This window comes from Vulpes vulpes, chromosome 6, assembly GCF_048418805.1.
Source record: "Vulpes vulpes isolate BD-2025 chromosome 6, VulVul3, whole genome shotgun sequence".
In the NCBI taxonomy this organism is placed as follows: domain Eukaryota; kingdom Metazoa; phylum Chordata; class Mammalia; order Carnivora; family Canidae; genus Vulpes; species Vulpes vulpes.
In genome coordinates this window covers 104,375,915-104,398,151 of record NC_132785.1, presented here as the reverse complement: position 1 = coordinate 104,398,151, position 22,237 = coordinate 104,375,915, and the positions used below count along the sequence as shown (strand labels likewise).

Here is a 22,237-nt window from a genome sequence, read left to right as displayed (position 1 = left end):
CATGGTTTGAAGCACCTGTGCAGTGGCCTGAGAGCTCAGAGCAGCACAAGAAAAAGATATTACTTCCTGGGACATCATTATCATCAATTATTCCTATAATTACTTATTTGTCTCTATCCCTTATCAGAAGATAAACTCTGTGAGGTTGAGGACGTGGCGTAGCTCATTCATGGCCATACTCCTAATCACTAGCAAAGTGCTTGGCTCAGGATGGGCATCCAAAGAGTGGTTGTTTATAAAATGGATTTGATCTTGTGTGCATTTGGCAACTCCAGAAGGTAGGCTTTCCTTGACTTTTTCTTTCTTTCTCTCTTTCTTTCTCTCTCTCTCTCTCTCTTTCTTTTCTTTCTTTCTTTCTTTCTTTCTTTCTTTCTTTCTTTCTTTCTTTCTTTCTTTCTTTCTTTCTTTTGTTTTATTTATTCATGAGAGACAGACAGAGAGACAGAGAGAGAGAGGCGAAACATAGGCAGAGGGAGAAGCAGGTTCCGTGCAGGGAGCTTGATGTGGGAGACTCGATCCCGGGTCTTCAGGATCATGCCCTGAGCTGAAGGCAGACGCTTAACCGCTGAGCCACCCAGGCATCCCTCCTTGACTTTTTCTTGGGTCCCTTTTCCTTCCATCCTTCCTTAACATACCCTCTTCTGCAGAGGGCTCCTGGGAGTCTGAATTCTGTGCCTGTTTCTCGCACTGTTTTGGGCCAAGCTAACTTGAATGTGTCTCTTCTGTTCCTTGTCTTTGGAGAGACAGGCCTGCCTGCAATCAGAGCATCTTTGTCTCAAAGGACCTATGGAGATCGTCCAACCCGACGTGAATTTTCTGGATGAGGAAGCTAATCCCCTGAGAGTCTCACTGACTCTAAGTTCTTACAGCTTGTGAAAAATGTTCTCACCTCCTGCTTTCAAATTTGGGGCTCTATCACTCATACCCCAGGCTGCCTTGGAGTATGGAGAGCCGCCAAGCTCATGGGGAGAACTGCACGTCCAGAAAAGCTTACCCCGTCCTTCCTGCGCGCTTGCTCAAAGGGGACCCCCCAAACCCAGGGTACATACCAAGCCAGTGGTTGACAACTGTATGCCCTGGAGCTCGGCTGCCAGTCCTCAAATGCTTCACTTTCTACTTACTGTGATTTTTTTAAAAGGTTTTATTTATTTATTCATGAGACACACACACACACACACACACACACACACACACACAGAGAGAGGCAGAGACACAGGCAGAGGGAGAAGCAGGCTCCATGCAGGGAGCCCGATGTGGGACTCGATTTCGGGTCTCCAGGATCAGGCCCTGGGCTGAAGGCGGCACTAAACTGCTGAGCCACCTGAGCTGCCCCTTACTGTGATTTCAGGCATATTACTTAATCTTTATGAGCTCAAATTGGCTTATCTGTAGAAACAGAGCATGATGATAATAGTACCTCCTTCACTATCAAGATTCAAAGAGGTAATAAGGAACAAAATCCAGCATCATTATGTTTTCCTCCTTGGATCCAAGTTCCTGTCGTGCCAATCAAAGTACTTAAGTGGCTGACGTCACATCTTTCCTATTGGGAGTGTGAGGGCTTTAGCTCCTGTGTGTCTGGGGAGCACTGCTACAGAGAGGACTCTGCACTGATGCATGTCCCCGTAGGGAAGTGCAGGAGAAGATGCAGTGGTCTTGTACTCCCGAGACACGTGGGATCCAGAGCAGCCTGGCTGCACAAAAAAGTTTCATGTAAATTGGCTGTGACGCCTGTGCAGGGGCCCAGATTTAGAAGCAGAGCAGGACAACTCTACCCAGGCTGGTGACAGGCCTGGAGCAGTGTTCCCATTGGAGAAAGTGGAGGGCGTAGCAGGAGGGAGGTTTGCTCAGTCTGGCCTGGTGGCACTGTTTTATTAATGATCTGGAAGAGCAGAGGAACAGTGACTTTAATTAAATTTGCCAGTGATATTAAAAGATCTCAGGAGCCACTGCTGAGGACACAGACACCTTGCAGATGGCCCCCCGGGGGTGTTCGGATAATAATCCGGGAAAGGGATGAGAGGCCATGGGCTGCGCCGGGGCATTGGTTCAGCTGAGGAAGAGGAATGTGACATGGGGACAGAGGGTCATCATATGCAGCAAATACCCCAGGCCCATTCTCTTTAGCTGGATCTGTGCTGCTTCCGACAGACCTCTAACTGATCGTCCTGTTCCGGTCTTGTTCCTCTTATAGCCATCCTAAACCCTTTATCCAAACTGGTTTTTCTGAAATACAGATCAGACCATGTCACTCTCCTGCTTACAGTCCTGTCATTGGCTTTTCACTGCCCTTCAGATAAAATCCATCTTCTCAGCCTGGCATATAAGACTTGCCATGAATGGAGTCCCCCCTACATGTCCAGTCTTCGCCTCTCCTGCCTCGCGCTGAATTCCCTGTAGTCCCAGGCACACAGCAGGCTTTTGCATGTCTCCATATCTTTGCTTGGCCTATCCTTTTGACTCAAAAGTCTGTCTTCCTTCCTTCTCTTCCCTCCTCTTCCTTCCCCCTTCCTTCCCTTCCCTCTCCTTTTCATCTTCCCTTCCCTTTCCTCCTTTCCTCCCTCCCTCCCTTCCTTCCTTCCTTCCTTCCTTCCTTCCTTCCTTCCTTCCTTCCTTCCTTCCTTCCTTCCTTTCCTTCTTTTTGACTAAAGCTCACTCATGCTTGAAGACTCATTTCAAGGATCACTTCCTTCAGAACACCTCCCTGAATCCCCAGGCTGGCTCAGCGCCCTCCTCATGTGCCCAAACCATTCTGACCAAACCTTCACTTACTATAGTGAAAATGCCTATTTGTGCAGTTCTCCACCCCTGTTGGATTGTATCTTTGAGGGCAAAGCCTGTGTCTTACATTTCATTCTGCCCATCGACATCTAGTGCCAAGCCTGGCAAACCAACAGCTTTTGCTAATTTTGTCAAACTGAACTGATGGGAAGGAGAATGTCCAGGTGGCAGACCACATCAGGCAGCCGGGACACCCCAGGAAGGCTGGGAACTAGGCAGCTCTACCAAATGGTTAGAGTTTCATGGCAGGCTGGATGGGTCAGTCATGTTGCCTCTAAGTCTACAGAAAACTGGAAGTTGACAGGGGGCCATGGATATTCTACAACAAAGTAGGACACCTTAGTAAAACGGAGTGGTTAAAACCATAAATTTGATGTCACCTGCATGTGAGCTTCGGCTCTGCTACTTCCTTGCTTTATACTTTGATTAACTGACTTAATTAAGACTTAGTTCCCCAAAATGTAAAACAGGGATAAAAATAGTACTAATCTTATAGGATCATTATGAAAGTTAAATGAAGAAGTACCTAGCGTGATGCACACACCAAGCACTTATATGTGTTAGTGACTATTATTAATGTCTTCATTATTTGGGGTGGTCTTGGGGTTCTCAAGCTGAATCATATCCCTGAGTATGCCTTAGGGCTGATTACGAACCTTCTGGAACCACAGAAGATCATTTGGGTCTTAAAGGAGCTGGGTGGATCCCAAGTGGGTTGGAATCTGCCTCAATTTTGTCTGGGAAAAGGGTAACATCACAAAAAAGTGACCACTGGCCAGGTCATCAGCAGTGTCCACTCTCCTCCTAACATCTCAGGCAGAAACCATCACCTGGCGGGGGCAGAAGGAACAATTTGGAATTCACAGGCTATTTTCTACCTTCAATTACAAGAACTCAGTGCAGGCACTTACTAGCCACCTTCTTTCCTTGTTTTCTTTCATCTTTTCCTTCAGTTCATTTGTTTTCTCTGTGTCTTTCTAAAGCGGCCCCTGATTCTGACCACCTGACAACATATTCCCCAAAATACCTGTTACCATAGATGTCTGCAAGATCTAGGTGAGTGAAGACCACGATCATCCTAATTCTCCTGCGGGGTAAGATAAGTGGGAGTCCTTGTGCCCTGTTGATCAGGATGACTCTACTACCTAAGTGTTCCATGTCCTTTGACTTCAGAAAGCCAGCCCTCGTCCCTAACCTGTGGATGGCCCACCCCCTTCCAGTTGGCTGATCCATGCAGCTGCCACCTTGTGTCACCATGTTGGCTCCTGATCAAATAGCTGCTCCAGCTGTGCCCACCTTCTGTCTCCTACTGCATGGGGCTTATTGGAATCCACAAAATGGAGGGTTTTCAGAGGTTAAGGCAAGGTGCCAAGATCCTTCTCTGTCCACATTTCTCCGATGCCAAACCTGTGAAGGGGGAAGGTCTCTGTTCATTGCAGATTATGAGACATTTCAGCCTTTGAACATGGATACTGAACAGCTTCAGCTGCCCCACTCTTCCAACATCCTCATAACCTCTTCTTTTCTGAGTGAGGTCAAAGCCCCAAGCACATGCTGTGATGACCCCCAGTACCTGGACCAAGGGGAATGTGGACCTCAGCACTTGGCTGCCATTCTGGGGAATATGAAACCAAATTAATCCAGCTCTTTGGAAAGGAGGCCTTCATGATTACAGTATGCATCAAGGCATACTGTGTCCTGGAGGGAATTTCTCTTTAGGTACAAGCCTTGGGGGTTTAAAAAGGTCATACATAGCCTCTCAAATCTAGTCAGGATTCATCTATGAGATCTCTCTATTTTTTTTTTTTCTAGAGGAAATGGCTGTAATTCAAGTCATAAAGTGGCTTTAAAGAAGGCTGATGTCTGAGTGTATTAATCAGCTCAGGCGGCCATAACAAAATACCACAGACCGGGTAGTTTAAACAATAGAAATTTATTTTCTCACGGTTCTGGAGGCTGGAATGTCTGAGATCAAAGTGCTGGCCAATTCATTTTCTGGTGAGAGCTCTTTTCCTCACTTGCCTATGGCTACTTTCTCACCATGTGGCAGAGGGAGAATGTTCTCTCTCTTCCTCTTCTTATAAAGCCACCTGTCCTATCAGAGGAGGACGCACTCTTATACCCTTATTTAACTTTAATTATCTCCTAAAAGCCCTATCTCCCAATACAGTCACACTGGGGTTTAGGGGTTCAACATATGAGTTGTGGGGAGGGGACACAATTCAGTTCACAGCCCCGAGGAAGCTTCCATAGTGGCTATGTTTATCTATTCTAAGAACAGACATTTACTGAGCACTTACCAATTGACTACTTAGGATACCACAATAAACAGAATAACTATCCTCTTTGCTTTCATTCACGGTTTAATGGCTAAAATAGACATTAATTTTATAATCCCACAAACAAACTTGTAACTTCAAAGTTTTATAAATGCCATAAAGGAAAAGAAGAGTGTGATGAGAGGAACAGAGGTTGACCATCTTTAAGAATGAGGGTAATTTTTTTTCTGGGACAGTGACACTAAAGCTGAGATCTAAAGCATTGTTAAGAGTGTGGGTGCCAAGAAGTACAAGTCATTTCATCATCATGGCTGATTTCATGTACAAAGGTCCTGAGGTGGAAAATAACTTGGTGTCATCCAGGGCCTGATATGAAGGCCATTGTTGCTGAAATGTGGTTAGAAGGAGAGGAGCAAAAAATAAAGGGGGAGAGGAGGAAGAAGGTAGCTTATGTGAGACTTTGCAGGTCACTCAGTAAAGAGTCTTTATATTAAGAATAAGAGGAAACTACTGAAGGAGTTCAAATAGGGAAGTGATAGTGTAGATTTGGAGTTTTTAGAAAAGGTGACTATTGCTGTGTAAGGAAATGAAGTGGGGAAAGGCAAGAATTGGAGTGGGGAGTTCAATGAGGAGGTCACTGCAGTAGATTCATGATGAAGGCAAATGGCAGCTGTGACAGTGCTAGGAGAGATGGAAGGAGAGTCTAGGTGTTGGTGCTGGATGGACAAGGGACAGGAGCAAGAAGAGGAAGGCCTGCAGATGTACACCCGTTGTCTTGTGTGAGTAACTGGGTGGATGGCAGTGCCATTTTCTGAGATGGGAAGCAGTGGAGAGCAGGGACAGGACTTGGAACCCTGTAAGGTGTAGTACAGATAAAATTAACATTTTTAAAAGATTATTTGAGAGAGAGAGAGAGAGAGAACAAGCAGAGGGTACAGCAGACAGAGGGAGACAGGGAGAAGCAGGCTCCCTGCTGAGCAGGGAGCCTGATGTGGGGCTCAATCCCAGGACCCTGGGATCATGACCTGATTCGAAGGCAGATGCTTAATCTACTGAGCCACCCAGGTGCCCTGAAACTAGCATTCTTCTGTTACTAAAGTGCACAGGGCTGTAGCAGAGGTAGAAAATGGGCAAAAAGCTTCTTTTTTAAAAAGCTGTAGCATGGTTATTTGCATTCTCATTGCATCTGAATGAGGTGAGTGCAAAGATGAATCCATAGATCCTGCTGAATTTCTTCCCATTCTCCTGAATTCATGCTCACCTCTTAGCAGTTTGAGGCCAGCAGATGGGGCTGCATTTCACCCCCAAATCTTGTCTACAGTTTAAAAAAATATATTCAAGAGCCACTTGAATGTTTTATTAATAGTGATTTCTATCACTTGGCCTTTTCAGCGTCTGGGTTTGGAATTGAGTGGCTGACTGATTTTCATCTTCCTGTAACTGACTGTCTCAAACGGTTTGTAAGCATGTTTTGCTGGAGGACGGAGGTGGCCATGGACCGGGCCTGGAGTACAGCTCATGGGGACCTCCGTTTAGCTATCTTGCAGGGAGCTTCCCTACACTATCCACCCTGATTTCCCAAGAAATGTCAGAATTACAGCTTGCCTGGACAAGTTTTGCATTCGGGGAGGGAGTTTCTCCCAGGTGGGCTCAATTGCATGCAGAGCGATGTGTTCTATTTCGGGGGAGTAGTCCATGAAAAAAGTTCAATTCTGTATGTACTTTTGCACACATATGTGATGCAGGATTCTTAAGCATGAAAATAGTGTGGGTAAAGGAGCCTGAAAACCCTAGAAACAGTACAAGGGATGAGGATTCAGGTCATGCTTGGCCTCTTTTCAGTTGATTCTTGAGAACTCTCACAGATAACAGTGGGGTTTGGAGACAGGACTGGAAGGGTATCACTTATGTTTTCATTACCAATATTCCCAGCTCTTTTAAGCCTTTCTTCAGCTGAGTCTCCACCAGATGGTCCTGCGGACAGAGCCACTATTTGTGCCTCCCATTGACATCTTTTTTTCCGAGTGAGAGACTGCCCCATATGTTAGTGCAATATGTCGCTCAAGGTGAAACATCAATTTGTGTTGGTGGGAACCTGCCATTTGCTGTCCCCCTTTTGCTCATGCCTTTCCCTGCCTCTCTGGTCTTTTCTAGGTCTCTGGCCTGTCAGGAGGACCATTGGTGCTGCAGTGGAAGCCAGCGGCTAAGTCTTGTGTATGGCGTGGTTAGGGTTGCAGCCTCTCACCTCTGCCTTCCTCCATTTTGGGCTGATTACTTTTGTGCTCTTCCTAAATGGTCTTCGGGCAGAGGCTGGCAGCTCGGGGGAGGTGCCCAGCGCAGGGCAGAACAATGAGTCCTGTTCAGAGTCATCGGACTGCAAGGAGGGTGTCATCCTACCAATCTGGTACCCGGAGAACCCTTCCCTTGGGGACAAGATTGCCAGGGTCATTGTCTATTTTGTGGCCCTGATATACATGTTCCTTGGGGTGTCCATCATTGCCGACCGCTTCATGGCATCTATTGAAGTCATCACTTCTCAAGAGAGAGAAGTGACTATCAAAAAGCCCAATGGAGAGACCAGCACCACAACGATTCGGATCTGGAATGAAACTGTCTCCAACCTGACCCTAATGGCCCTGGGTTCCTCTGCTCCTGAGATCCTTCTCTCTTTAATTGAGGTGTGTGGTCACGGGTTCATTGCCGGGGACCTGGGACCTTCCACCATCGTAGGTAGCGCAGCCTTTAACATGTTCATCATCATTGGCATCTGCGTCTACGTGATCCCTGATGGAGAGACTCGAAAGATCAAGCACCTACGAGTCTTCCTCATCACGGCTGCTTGGAGCATCTTTGCTTACATCTGGCTCTATATGATCCTGGCAGTCTTCTCTCCTGGTGTGGTTCAGGTTTGGGAAGGTCTTCTCACTCTCTCCTTCTTTCCAGTGTGTGTCCTTCTGGCCTGGGTGGCAGATAGGCGACTACTCTTCTACAAATACATGCACAAAAAGTACCGCACAGATAAACACCGAGGAGTTATCATAGAGACAGAGGGTGATCATCCTAAGGGCATTGAGATGGATGGGAAAATGATGAATTCCCACTTCCTGGATGGGAACCTGGTGCCCCTGGAAGGGAAGGAAGTAGATGAGTCCCGCAGGGAAATGATCCGGATTCTAAAGGATCTGAAGCAAAAACACCCAGAGAAGGACTTAGATCAGCTGGTAGAGATGGCCAATTACTATGCTCTTTCCCATCAGCAGAAGAGTCGTGCCTTCTACCGGATCCAAGCTACCCGGATGATGACCGGTGCAGGCAATATCCTGAAGAAGCATGCAGCAGAACAAGCCAAAAAGACCTCCAGCATAAATGAGGTGCACACCAATGAGCCTGAGGACTTTGTCTCGAAGGTCTTCTTTGATCCATGCTCTTACCAGTGCCTGGAGAACTGTGGGGCTGTGCTCCTGACAGTGGTGAGGAAAGGGGGGGACATGTCTAAGACCGTGTATGTGGACTACAAAACAGAGGATGGTTCCGCCAATGCTGGGGCTGACTATGAGTTCACAGAGGGCACTGTGGTCCTGAAGCCAGGAGAGACCCAGAAAGAGTTCTCGGTAGGCATCATTGATGATGACATTTTTGAGGAGGATGAACACTTCTTCGTGAGGTTGAGCAATGTCCGCATAGAGGAGGAGCAACCAGAGGAGGGGATGCCTCCAATAGTACTCAATAGTCTTCCATTGCCTCGGGCCATCCTGGCATCCCCTTATGTGGCCACAGTCACCATTTTGGATGATGACCATGCAGGCATCTTCACTTTTGAATGCGGCACTATTCGTGTCAGCGAGAGTATTGGTGTCCTGGAGGTCAAGGTTCTGCGGACATCAGGTGCCCGGGGCACAGTAATCGTCCCCTTTAGGACAGTGGAGGGGACAGCCAAGGGTGGTGGTGAGGATTTTGAAGATGTATACGGGGAGCTGGAGTTCAAGAATGACGAAACTGTGTAAGTAGCCTTTCCATATTCTATCTCCCTCCCTCCCATGCCATCTCTTTCTGTCCTTAAAATTCTCCCTCGTATTGCGTTACTGTCAAACTCGAGTCCCAGCACAGGTGTGCAGGATCGGCAGGCACCCCTGGCAGGTTCCGCATCCAAACCTTCCTTCGGTTTTCTCACTTTAAATTGTCTCTGGGCAGGGAATCCTGTGGCGGGATCTAAGGACACGGAACATTCAATCCACTGGAGTGATAGCTGGTGCAGGTGTCGGGTGACAGAAGTTTTGATGTCGGATTTTGGAGAATTCTTGTGACGACACAGGAGCTAGGAGACTGGCTGGGTCTCTCCTTCCTCCTTTACTCAGGCCAAAGGCTCAAATGAGCCTTGAGGCTGATCCTTTCCATCCTGAGGCAGTGCCAGTCCGATCAGAGCATCCTCAAGGAAGCAAGTGGCAGTGGCTTTTTTTTTTTCCCCCGGAGCCATATTGTGGCTATATTGTATAACCAGATTTCAGGCACCTCTCCTTCAATTTGGAAATTGCAAGGTTGGTTGAAACTCGGAAATCTCTTTAAATGCCTATAAGCTATTTTATGGTATGAGACTTGCCCAGTCTAGGTGAGATGAGTCAATATAGCTTGGGTACGGGAGGCATCTTGCAGAAGCAGAACTCCCAGAGCGGTGGCCACCTGTCTTTAGTCCTAGGTGTGAGCTCAAAAATTGCCTGAGCAATGTTGGAGATGCCTCTTAGGAACTGGGGGAGAAAATACATCTTCAGTGTGGTCATTTCTTTTCATGGTCTAGAATTGTCCCAGAATACTTCTTGGGTTACTGGCCTGTTTAGTCCTTCAGACACTGTGTATCGCAATGTAAGGGCTCTCCCCATTGAGCCTTCTTATACTGGGTGTTCTGGGTTTTGCTTTGCTTTGCTTTGGTTTGTTTTTCTGTTTTTGTTTTTCTCAGATGGATAGCTTTTAAGAAGAAACAGAATGACTTTCCCCAAGAGTTGCAGCTTATGAGAGGGCAGACTTTCCAGGGTGACTGAGAAGGGGGAAACTTGTCTCTGAATTCCTGCTCATGTCCACAAGCAATAAGCAGCAGCAGGAGGGGGCATGAAGAACAAAAGGGTGTGTCTAGGAAAGGGGGTTGTCAAACTGCTCCAGGACACTGCTAAAAACACCTTGAATGGGAAATGAAAACATACAACTTGTAGGAGAGTGAAGGACCCAACTCATGGAAAGGGGAGCCCATAGGACCAAGGGAGAGATGTCATAGCAGCGCTTCTTCTACCCATTCATGGGACAGGGCTCGATGGGTTGGGTAATGCTGACAGCAGAGCTGGTTGAGCCATCCGGAGGACTCTGCTCTTGGCCTCCCTCAATCCTTTCCTAATGGTGTGACTTTGGGCAAGACATTTAGTCTTAGCTCTAGAACTGAACAGTCTCATCTGCAAAGTGGGAACAATACTTTCCTTGCCTGGAGGCAGGGTCAGGTCTTTCTTTTTGCAGTTCCTCCCCACTCTAGGATTTACTGAGCCACAGACATGGGCACTCAGTGTAGGTCCTATTTGCACTGGCTGAAGATGAAACAGGGATATTGTCTCCTGAGGTGAAATAGCCATTGACAAGTTGATTTATTAGAGCTCTGTTTAGTCATTTCACCGGGAGAGATAATCATTCATTAGCCCAAGTAAAAACCTGTGCCTTCTAGAGAATACTGTCCATTTATATGTGCTCTGGAGAGAGAGTTTATACGTACAAATAAAGGACAGGCCCTCGTTGGGTAGACAAACTCTGTGCAACTTCTCACATTTATGGCAGCATAAGTATATAGGAGTACTGTCAGGCATTAAGTGACATCAAGACTACAGCACTGGCTATGATTTGATGGACTAGTGGTTTCTCCAATTCGGTACCTATCTACCAAGGGCACTAAAAAGTACTTTTTGACAGATCAAAGACTTGGCACCTAATTTCCTTGTCCCATTAACAATCAGTTGTGCACTCTAGATATCTGAGTATGACTAACTCTTCCTGAAACCTATTTGTGTTTTCAGCTTGAATAATATCTTGGTGTAAGTGGGCTTATGAATGATCACTTCTGATATTGCTTTTAAATATAGATCAAGCTGCCCACATTTGCGATTTGGGTCCAAGTATTCCTGGGTTTGGTGAACAAGCTCTGTTGCCTGCTATTTCTTTACATCATTTTTTAGACTTCAGTAGACTTTAGACTACCTCTTGGTTTTCTTCCCTTCAGAAGAAGAATGAGTCCATAGCCTGTTAGTTGTCTGTCTTCACATCACAGCCCTACCCTTGGTACTTTAGATTGTAATTTTACAACTAGAGGCGGTGTGGTATAGCAGAAAAACCATGGACTGTGAGTACTCTGGGTTAAGAGTCTGGATATAGTTCTGATTTAACTGCAGAGTTGGGGAAATTTTATTAATTATGAGATTATTTCCTCATTGATAAAATAGGGATAATAATATGTTTCTCACAAGGCTGTCATGATGATTCAAGATACTGTATACAGTTGTTTGTATATGGTATATGCTTAGTAAATGAGGCCATTAATAATTATATCATTGAATTAACAGTATTCTTCACCTCACTGCTGAGGTGATTGGGCTACTTGGATCTCTCTGTGACCCAAATTAATAAAACATGCTAGTGTGGGGGGTTATCATGAAGATTCCTCATCAAAACTCCTAAAATATCAGAGCCAGAAAAGACCTCAGAATATCTTCTAGAGTAGTGTTTCTCAAATTTTCATGTGCTTCTGAACCATCCAGGAAGCAGATTATAGTTTGAAAGGTTGAGTAGGGCCTGAGATTCTGTGTTTCTAACCAGCTGTTGATGCTGTTGGTCCCGACTTAGAGTTGAAATGCTCTAAAACTCTTGGCCAAACCACAAGACCCAGGAAGAAAAGTGGCTTTCAAAAGCCTTGCTTAATTTACTCAAGAAGCCTTGCTTTCCAGTTCCAGCTTGCAATTCTAACTTAGCTAGAACCCAGCTCCTACCCTGAGACCTTGTTAACTGCAGTACCAATCTGGAAACTGAAATTGAAACCCTCAGGGTACCTAGACAGAAGCTGTGTGATGCCTGGAGCAGTTCCATCTTCCAATCCTTCCCTCTCTGTGTAACTTTCTTTGCCGGCAAGCCTGGGAGCATTGGCAGTTTTGCCCTCAATACACTCTTCTAAAAACCTCTTCAGGTTGAAGCCAGGCCTATACTTTGTCAATACTATCAGGTTGTGCATTCACTCATTTGGTTTTATGCTTTACTTCTTCAAAAATGTCCTTAGTACCAGGGTAAGATAGAAAGCCATGAACTTTGAAGTCTGACAAACAGATGTGAATCTGTCACTCACCAACTGTGTAACTTGAACAAGTCATTTCACCTGTCCAAGCCCCAGATATTTTGTTGGAATGACAGGGATAGTGGTATCTATCCTGCAGGGGAGTGATAAGTACTATGTACAAATATGAAGAAAAGGCACTTTCAGAATGGTGCCTGCTCAGAGAAGGTGCTCGGTCATTCAACAAACATTTATTAAATGTCTGCTATATACTAGATACATTACTAGGGACTGGAGATAAATAAATGAATAGAACAGACTGGCATTTCAGCTCTCAAGAATCTTCTTCAGTGAAGTGGATACTAGGTATACAGACAAATCAAAACACCTGGGAGAAGTGCTCTGGTTGAGATAAGCTCAATAAAAGAAATGAAAGCTCTTTGCTGTGTGCATGACACCACTGAAGTTTCTAAAGCGACCTTGGCTAAGGACGTAGTAGTGAAGCAGATGAAGCAGGGGTGGGGACATGATAACCTTAAACCCACATTACAATAAACTCTTGACATTTGAGAGAGATCCTGCTGACATCTTCATGATCTAGAAGAATCCCCACCTTTGTGACTACCACCCCAGTGCATCCTTAGAATTATGGCCTTTGAGCCTCTTGCAAACAATAAAAAAAAAACCTTGTGGAGATATATATGCATGCTGCTGGCACATTAATCTCACTCGATAAACACACGTCTGCTCCTGTATCCCAGGCTCACAGCATGCCTCTGCAAAATAACAGAAAATGGCAGCTCATGAACCTTTGGGATCTCTGAGAATCACCGATGTCAAATAGGCAAATGCCAAGCCCTACTATAATTAAATGGCACAGGCCTGCTTTGAAGAAGAATGGAGTATTAGCTGTGCCACATAGTTTCCAACAAATTAGAATGTTAAAGCCAAAAAGTATCTGAACTCCTGCTTTTACAAATTATGAAGCTGAGATTCAGAGAGGGAAAGTGACTTGTCTAATATCGCACAGCTAGATAGGATAGAAAGTTAGAGCTGGCAAGATCTTGTTAGAGGCTACTGATTTAATGTCGCTCCCTCCCAGTTGGACTTTCTTATTTTTATCCATCAGAACAATGTTAACTTTGGAAAGCTTATAGAAATTCTTGGGTGAAAGATGCTCTGGAAGTACAAATCCAACAGTATTATGTGGCTAATATCTTAACTTAAAAAATAGCATACTATGGGCTATTTTTAATCTCTTGGTTCACCTTGAGACTTTCAGGAAGAAAAAGTATTGAGCCCATAGAAATTAAAAAAAAAACTATCTTTATGATCTCTTACTGAGAAAAGGTATGACAAGTAGAGCTAGGACATCTTTTAGGCAGTGCTTGTTCAATGAAATAATTTTTTTCAAAATTATGCCCGGCATTCTCTTCCAGGTGTTCTTTTTCTGTAAAGTTTCAACCCCAGGGAATCTTTTCCATCGAATTCTGGAGTGCTCCAGGACACAATTTACTCCTTCTCCAAATTAACTAAAACACAGTAGGCCTTGTCTTTTTTCTTTGGCTCAGCAAGGTGTTAGGATAGTCTCTTCCCTTGCCATCAGGGAGATGATTTGCCCCTAGAACACCTTTTCTGTGCTTGAGAAAAGTCACAAGCTGCATGTAAAGTTAGTGAGGGTAAGAAGTAGGGTGGAAGTCATGGTCATGCTCCCTCGGGGGGCATCCCACCCTTTCTCTTTTCTTCTGCCTTCAGTGCCTGAATTCCAGTAATGGGGTTTCTCTCTGGCTTTAGGTAAACAGTTACCTGGACCCATGGCTTTGTGGAACTCACAGTGGAGCTATGTACATGGCTCAGAGTGATCCTGAAGAAGGGCATCCATATCTAATCCAGTTGTGGAATGGGGTATTTAACAGTACGATGCAACATTTCAAATATTGATGTTCAACTATAGTTCTTTCCCTTCTGGGCCCACAGGATGATTAAAGGCTATGCGGCCTTCTTAACAGAAGCTTTGGCTATTGTGTCCAGAAAGGCCCTACATTCTGATAGTTTTTTTCATTTTAATTACTGAAATTGTCAGATTATATCAAAAAAGATCATATGCCAACTCCAGGATCCAGAAAGCATCGCAAGCCTACTTAAACTTTACATGTCTACAAAAATCTCCACGAGTCCAGAGCCTTCCTGGTTAATTTTAGGGTGTGAGGTGCAGGATCTCCTGGCAACCTTGGATTGGTCAGCATTCTCTTTGCCTGACTTGATTAGAGAGCCTATGCAGCAGAGCAGTCTATGCAGCAGAGCTTACTCCTGCTCTTGTCATACTGGCTTGCCCTCTGGTGACTCAGTGGTGCAGGGTTGGAGATTCTACAAGGGAGAATGTTAGGTTGAGGAGAAAGGAGCATTGTGATTGGAGATGATTACATGACTGGCCAGTCAGGAAAAGAACCAGTCTTATCTTCAGAGGAGGCTTTCCTTCTTGGAGAGGAGCTAGTTGGGCTTCAGGCAATAATAGAAAAGGGATACTGATGGAGATCCTGCCCTGCTTATTTTGTTTTGACTCTTCTGGTTCTTCAGGTCAAAGTTTCCGTGTTAATTCACAAGAATGGTAGAAAGGGACAAAGCTAGGTGGATGGGTGGGGAGGATTTTTTTCTTTTTTCCAAGTTCATTTAAGAAAAAAATTTATTGGAGTTTAATTTGCCAACATATAGCATAACACCCAGTGCTCATCCCATCAAGTGCCCCCCTCAGTGCCCGTCACCCATTCACCCCCACACCCCGCCCACCTCCCTTTCTACCACCCCTTGTTCATTTCCCAGAGTTAGGAGTTGGGAAGGACCTTCTTGTTGTCCAGCCTTTCATCAACTTCCCAGTTGAATCTGGGTGGTAGACGAGCACTAATTTCTTCTCTCCCCTTTGGCGGTGACGCTGTCAGTTCCATGAAGAAGGTAGTAGAGTTTAGAGCTATTGTTTTTTGCTTAATCGAGGTATTGTTTTCTTGTTTTATAAAAGAGAAATTAAATTGTGCTTCCAGAAGCAATAGGAAGTCTTGGCAAAGAATCGGTCATATATAATTGACAGCTGGAGGGAGAGAACTCCTTGATCTGCAAATAGAGCAAAATCCTCATACTTAATGAATTCTGCACAAGTCCAGAAGTGTTTTGCAGGAACTAAAGACTTTGAGGGTTTTGCTAAATGACCACGAAGGAAAGAGCTAGGTAAACATTCTCAGGTGGCATGATAGTTACCATTCATATATTCCCATTCCTATAACCTGCCAGGTGCCCAAGTAGGAAATATCTAGATATACAGGAATGAAGATAGAGTTGAAGGTGGAACTTACTCGTTATGGAGAAATTTGTTCTTCTAAAAACAGAATTACCCTCCACTAGATACGTGTATACACTTGAATTTAGCTATGGATGTGGCGCCATCCTGACTCCTCCTAGCTAGAGCATGCATAGACATAACCTGGTTAACCTGTCCTTGCATGAGCCCAGTCTGGTTATCACTTGCTGGTTGGGATTCATCAGCTAGTTATGTATGGTACCAACAATGCCCTATTGTGGGTTCTTTAGTTGGTGCTTCCAAAATGAGTGACATCTTGATAATAACTCAATACCAAGAATATGGCTACAAAACAAATGCTGGGTTATAGATGACTAATATTACTGTTACCCTCGTAGTCCATCTCTTTCCAGAGCCACTGGCCTTGATTTGTCTGCCTTCAGGTGTTGTCTTTGTGAGTCCCACATGATTTTTGCTTGTGTACCCTATTACCGCCTGGCCGGCTCTGAGCGGTGGTGATCTGGGGTGAGCCCCGTGCCACCATCGCTAGGGCTAACCATGGTCCCGGCTGCAAATCTTCACATGTGTTTGCTTTATTTCCCTGCTCACACCTTACTTCCTGTTTGAATACTATTGTCTCATACTCACTGTTTCTTCTAAATGTTTAGTGCTGCAGCTTTACTTTCTCTCATGCTCCAGTCACTGTCACCACAAGAGCAGTGGTTTCTACTTCTGTCACACTGCGCGCCTTCCTCTCTACTTCCTTGAGTCCTTGTGCTCGTTTTTCCTCTCCTGGTCCCTGCGTCCTTTTCCCTCACACTGCTGGCATCTGTACTGGCGTTGCCTGGTGTCTACTGTCTGACCTGCGACTTCTTCGAGTCATCAGGAACAGCCTTAGGAAAGCCTGTCACGTGGACAGAAAGAGCTTCACCATCATACCAAGAAGATCACTATCCCTCAGGAAGCAAATCACTCACTGTGGTGCTTTTTCCCTTCACCACAAAGTCTTTGCCTGACTGTATGTCAAGATGAGAGGGTTGAATTGTAGGGAGCAGCACAGACCAGAGGTGGTAGCAGAAAGCTGTCAGACAAAAGAGCCCTGAGGACCACCTTCTCTGTTGGATGCTCTCCCGGCTGGGCCATGTGGTCTCGGTCTCCTGGCGTCTCTGCTTCTCTTTGAGGCTTGCTCCCTTATTGCTTCCAGCTTGCAGTGATACCTTACAGACCAACTGTTCTAGTTCGTGAGTCCTCTTTCCATTTAGCTCTTGGCTCCTCCCTGGAAAGACTTTTTACCTCAAATTCTCAAGAGAGGTAATCTTATGGGTCCTTTCTTTTTTCCCCCTTTCCCTACTTGGCCATGTTAAAGTCCACTGGCTAGATATGTCTTGTTTGCCCCGAGTCAAGCCAAGATCTCCTTTTTATTTTTTCATGAGACACACACACACACACACACACACACACACACACATACACACACACACAGAGGCAGAGACACAGGCAGAGGGAGAAGCAGGCTCCAAGCAGGGAGCCCAATGTGAGACTCGATCCCGGTCTCCAGGATCAAGCCCTGGGCCAAAGGTGGCGCTAAACCGCTGAGCCACCCGGGCTGCCCCAAGCCAAGATCTCCTTACCCCAAGAGTTAATCTGCCATGCCACATGGTGGGGTGGAAAAGTGAAGTTGCTGTGAGGATTCCACAGTAAGCTACCTAAGCCGTGGTGTCTGTAAGTGGTGGCAGCATCACTTAGAAGAAAGTACAAGCTTAGCCAGTCATCTGTCACCTCAGATGGCACATACAAGGTCTGCAGTGCCTCAGAGAGAGCACTGATTTCACTGTGGTCTGTGCTGGGGCCATTGGCTGGAGAATGACAGAAATAGCCTCCTCTGGAGGCCCCAGCCTGCTCAGATTCATCAAGCTGACCAAGATTGATGCAACCAAGATGAAACTGGCCTCTCTGCTCAGATTAACAGAAAACATTCCTAGTGGGTGATGCTCAGTGGCACAAATCTCAAGGCTACCAGGGTCACTTTTCTCCCCTTTACTCTGTTCTAGTCTGTCCTTTCCAGGAGACTAGCGTCAGAAGATGAGCTGCTGTCATTTTTGACTGTGCTATTTGGGTACTGAGTCACTTTCAAAGCCTCTTCCTGGGTTTGGATTTCCAGACCAGCCTTTGTTCCAGACTGAGGCAGAAAGCTTTCCTACCTCCCAGGCTTGCCAGGGACAGAGTGACAGGCTTTCCTTCGCCACCCTTCCCCTGCCAGACAGCTGGTCAGCTGGACTTAGCCAGAGCCAGCAGGCACCCCCTCTTTGTCTTTAGAGCTGTAACTTGATGCGCTTCCAGGAACTCCCCGGAAGCTAGAGCATTCCCATCTCCAGGTGGCATAGTGTGTGACTCTGTCAGCTGCCCGTGTTCCCGGGCACAGGGCTAGGCTGTAAGATAGGACTCCTATGTGTCGGTTGTGGTCAGTTCATAACCGCTGTCCAGGGAACCATCCTGGGAAGGGCGTTGGAGCTGTATCTGACCTCATCTGTGGCTATGAGAAGGAAAGGCCAAATAACCGCCTCCTCTAGTCCTGGGAGGACAGATGGAAGGAACTGGGATGGGATAAAGAAACTCAGAGTCTCAATTTCAGTGAGGTGCGTTAGTGTGAAGTTGCCACTCTGTCATGAGGCCAATCTTAATGGGAAGAAACCCCTTGAATCACTCTCTTCTGTATCGTACATAACACAGAACTTTCTTTTATTCCCTGGATGAATCCACAAATTCCCACTGGACATACAAAACATATAATTTCCTTGTCAGACCAGAGTCTTCCAGAATTCCTGCTAAGCTAGTGGGTTTCATAAACTAGATCAGTGGTTCCTATCACAGTCCATTTTAATTATCTGCCCTTCCTCATGGAACCCATGTTTTAGCAGATTCACTGAAAATTAATTAGATTTTCATTTTTTCATAAAATACAGCAAAAGATAACTTGTGTTACTACAATGAGTTAATCTAATTCTAGCCAAAGCAAAGAGAAATGACATTTTAATTAACCCATGTGGACTGCTGGAGGAAAATAGACTTTCTAGTTTGGGGGTGGGGAGTGAGTAGAATGAAGACAGCCAAGAGCCGACTTTCAAGGCAACTGTCTGATGCAGAATGCTTTAAAAATATTAGGCGCTAACTGTTTAAAGTTATTTTGATGAAGGTGACCCCCATGGGGAGATCAGTATACTGGAGAATATATCAGAATATATCAGATTATAGAACCGGGTGTTGGTTACCTAGGCTTTACCATTGTTCAGACCTCGGGGGAAAGACTACTATTGTTTTTTTTCTTATATAATAAAACGTTAAATATTTACATGAAAATATTTTTAAAAATAAAGATTTGTCATACCTTAGGGTTAACATCAACACTTTTTTTGGATTAGGTAACAGAGCCTAAGAAATACTAAGAAATTTGCCCTGGAACACAGAGCTTTGAAGGGCAGGCATCAAAACCTAGATCTTCTGATTCTAAATCACACATCTTTCCACTATGTCTTATATTTTAACGTCAGAGTAAGGTCATGAAGCTGAAAGCAGCAGACTTTCTCCTCAGATGGGAGAAGTTAAGGGCACATCACCCATCCCTTAACAGCGAGAGTTGGATGCTTTCCTTTGAATTCAGGGGCAACTGGGCTCAGGGAAGTTGTCAAAGGCCAAAACACCCAGGTCAGAAATCTGAATTCATCACCCTTGACTGCTGGCCCAGACCCACCTGTGCCCAAGCTGGTGCACAGAGGATTCCTGTTGGTGCCACTTCACCAGCAGGAACAACCAACAGACGAGGCTTTGGCCAACTGCCTGGGGAAAAGGGCAAGTCTGGTGCAGGGCCATGTGTTCAGATGCAGGGGGGCTCCTCTGAGGCTGTGCCTATCAGATCAGGTGTCTGAGGGCATCCAGGATCAAGGCTTAGAGGAAGGGATGATAAGACAGAGCAAGAGGGGCTCCGCTGGAGGTCCTCCCCGCCCCCCGCCCCAAGAGCCTCAGTCAGTGAGGCCAGAAGCAACAGGAGAGTGGAAGTAGGACACAGACGCCCTTCACTCAGGATACAGCCAGTAGATACCATTAGGCTCCTACTGTGAGCTGACACAGTGAGAAGCGGCCCAGTTCTGGTCCTCAGGAAGTTCCCAGGCTGGCAGAAAGAGAACTATGTTGACAGAGTTGCATATGTGGAATTTAAGAAACAAAACGAACAAGCAAAGGGAAAACAGAGAAAGAGAAGGGTAAGCCAAGAAACAGACTCTTTATAAGAGAACACATTGATGGTGATCAGGGGGAGGGGATGGGGGCTGGGGGAAATAGGGAATGGGGATTAAGGAGGGCACTTGTGATGTGTACCAGGTGTGGTATGGAAGTGTTGAATCACTGTATTGTACACCTCAAACAAATATTACCCTGAATGTCAACTAACTAGAATTTAAATAAAAACTTAAAGAAAGAGTTGCTGTAGAAGAGGAGGCCTCTTCAAGCTGTGGCTGCACAGAGGTACTGCCATCAGGCTTTGTTGATTCAGTTTGCAGGCACTAGAGGTGACATCCTTGTGCAGTTACCCCAGAAGGACTTGTTAAGAAAAATGGCTAATTGGCTTGGCTTGTGGGGCACCCATAGATCGAAGTACAAGTTGGCTTCAGGATTAAACAGTACCTGAAGGCAATACCATGTCCTCAGACCAGAGCAGCGCTCAGGTCTTCCCCATGCCTACCACACAACATAGAGACACCAAAAAATGGCTGTTGAATGAATGAGTGAATGAATGAATGAATGAATGAATGAACAGAGTGAATTCCTGGCATGTCCTCTGGCTCTGTACCACTTCCAGTGTATAGCAAGCCCAGTGGGGCATGGGACTGGAACACACCCCCCAGGCATGAAGACCAGGGATGCCCCGCTCTCCGTGCATGTCTCCTCTCCTCTCGCAGTTTCAGTGAGGTCCATGGGACTGTCTGAGCTCGGGTGTCCCTGAACTTCTGCACAGCCTGACCCCTGCCTGGCACCAGCTCCTCAGAGGGTCTGTTTCTTGGCTGCTCAGCTACCTCTGAGTACGGGCTGCCTCTCATGCTCAGGAGACACCCTGTAATTCAATTAGGAGCTCCCTCCAGGGAGCATGTAATTATGTCCTATCTGGGCCTTGTAATGACAGCCCCCTGCCACCGCGCAGGGAGCTGCCCTGCTCAGCTGCCCAGAACCTTTCACTGGGAGGGAACTAATCTACTTAGCCCAGATTGGATGCAGCTCTGCATAGTACTTCCCTGCCGGCCTCAGAAGGAGTCTCCACCAGCAGAAAGGAGGGGACCTGAGGGTTTACTCCACCCTGCTCTGCTTCTTGCCGTGAGCCCTCCTTCCCAGGGTTGTTCTTGGCTGAGTGGGAGGCTGAGAAGCCCATTCTCCTCTCATGGTCAGAGTCCCTGGGTGTCCCCCAGCCCTCCTGGGGTTTAGAAGGGAGAGGAAAGGTGATTGAAGACATTCGCCTGTTTTCCATGTTAGCTTGGGGGAAGAGGGGTGTTAGGTCTATTGAGTTACCTGGTGTTTCGCCTGGATGATACAAATGTTGCACTTTGTGGGGGAGGGCACCTGATGTTTTGAGCTGTAGGAGAATTGCCTTAGCTCTGTGGGTGACTTTCTTTGCTCTGTTGAGCTTGATTTCTGTGAAATATTTTAGATGGGGAAGTGCCTCAGTCTGATGTGGAAACTGCTCAGAGTGGCCTCCTCCTTCCACCTCCCTGCCTGCACCCTGAGCCCTCCTCTTAAGGAACCCAGATCTTTTCCTTGCTGTTATGTGGGATCTGCCAAAAATGCCACTGGCAACCTGTACTGGGTTGAAAAGAGTCCCCCCTGCCTCATCCACCCAGATTCGTGTCCACCTAGAACCTAAGAATGTGGCCTCATACTCAATTAGGGTTGGCCCTAAATCCTATGGCTGGCATCTTTATCAGAAGGCCATATGATGACAGAGGCAAAGATGCGAAGAATGCAGCTATAAGCCGGAGTACCAAGGATTACTGGCAAACACCAGGAGCTAGGAGAGAATCATGGAGTAGATCCTCCCTTAGAACCTCTAAGGAAGGAATCAACTCTGCTGATCTTGATTTCAGAGCTGTGACAGAACAAATTCTGTTGATACATACCGTTAAGCCTACAACATTGTGATAGTTTATTGTAGCAGCTGTAGGAAGCTAATACCCATCCCTGCATAATGCCTGCTCTAGACTTCAGTGAGTGAGGGACCTCATGCTCACGGTCAAAAGACAGAGGCAGAGGAGAGCATTGCTGGTGGGGTTAACTGTCATCAGGATGCTGACCCACAGCTTCCCGGAGCAGGGCAGGCCAGAGTTCATTTAACAGCTTTGTTATATATGGACTGTAATTGGTAACCTTTCAAATTCCTGTTTATAAATTATATGAGGGTCTAGAAAAAAAATGGCCACTTTCTTTAAGCCATTTAACCCAAATCAGTTTAGTTACTTTATTACAGCTATTATAATGGCCTCTTTCGTCTTCTGGTCTCCTTGGTCCTGCTCCATTGGTAGTGTAGTTCTTAAATAATTGCCCAGAGGCTCCCGCTGATGC

The 22,237-nt window shown here is 46.0% G+C and overlaps 1 protein-coding gene across 8 annotated transcripts in view; it reads left to right on the top strand.

Moving 5' to 3' along the window:
- SLC8A3 (solute carrier family 8 member A3) overlaps positions 1-22,237 on the top strand; it is a 144,491-nt gene that overhangs the window by 12,739 nt on the left and 109,515 nt on the right. For 4 of the 8 annotated variants that reach the window (XM_072761849.1, XM_072761846.1, XM_026008489.2 and 1 more), the window contains exon 2: positions 7,215-9,060. The exons of 2 other annotated variants lie outside the window; for them this stretch is intronic. In XM_072761849.1, coding sequence (XP_072617950.1) covers positions 7,277-9,060 — 1,784 coding nt within the window. In that variant the 5' untranslated portion in view covers positions 7,215-7,276. Of the gene's footprint in view, positions 1-3,764; positions 3,838-7,214; positions 9,061-22,237 lie in introns of all 8 variants that reach the window. 2 more of the 8 variants (XM_072761848.1, XM_072761847.1) reach the window with 1 other exon arrangement.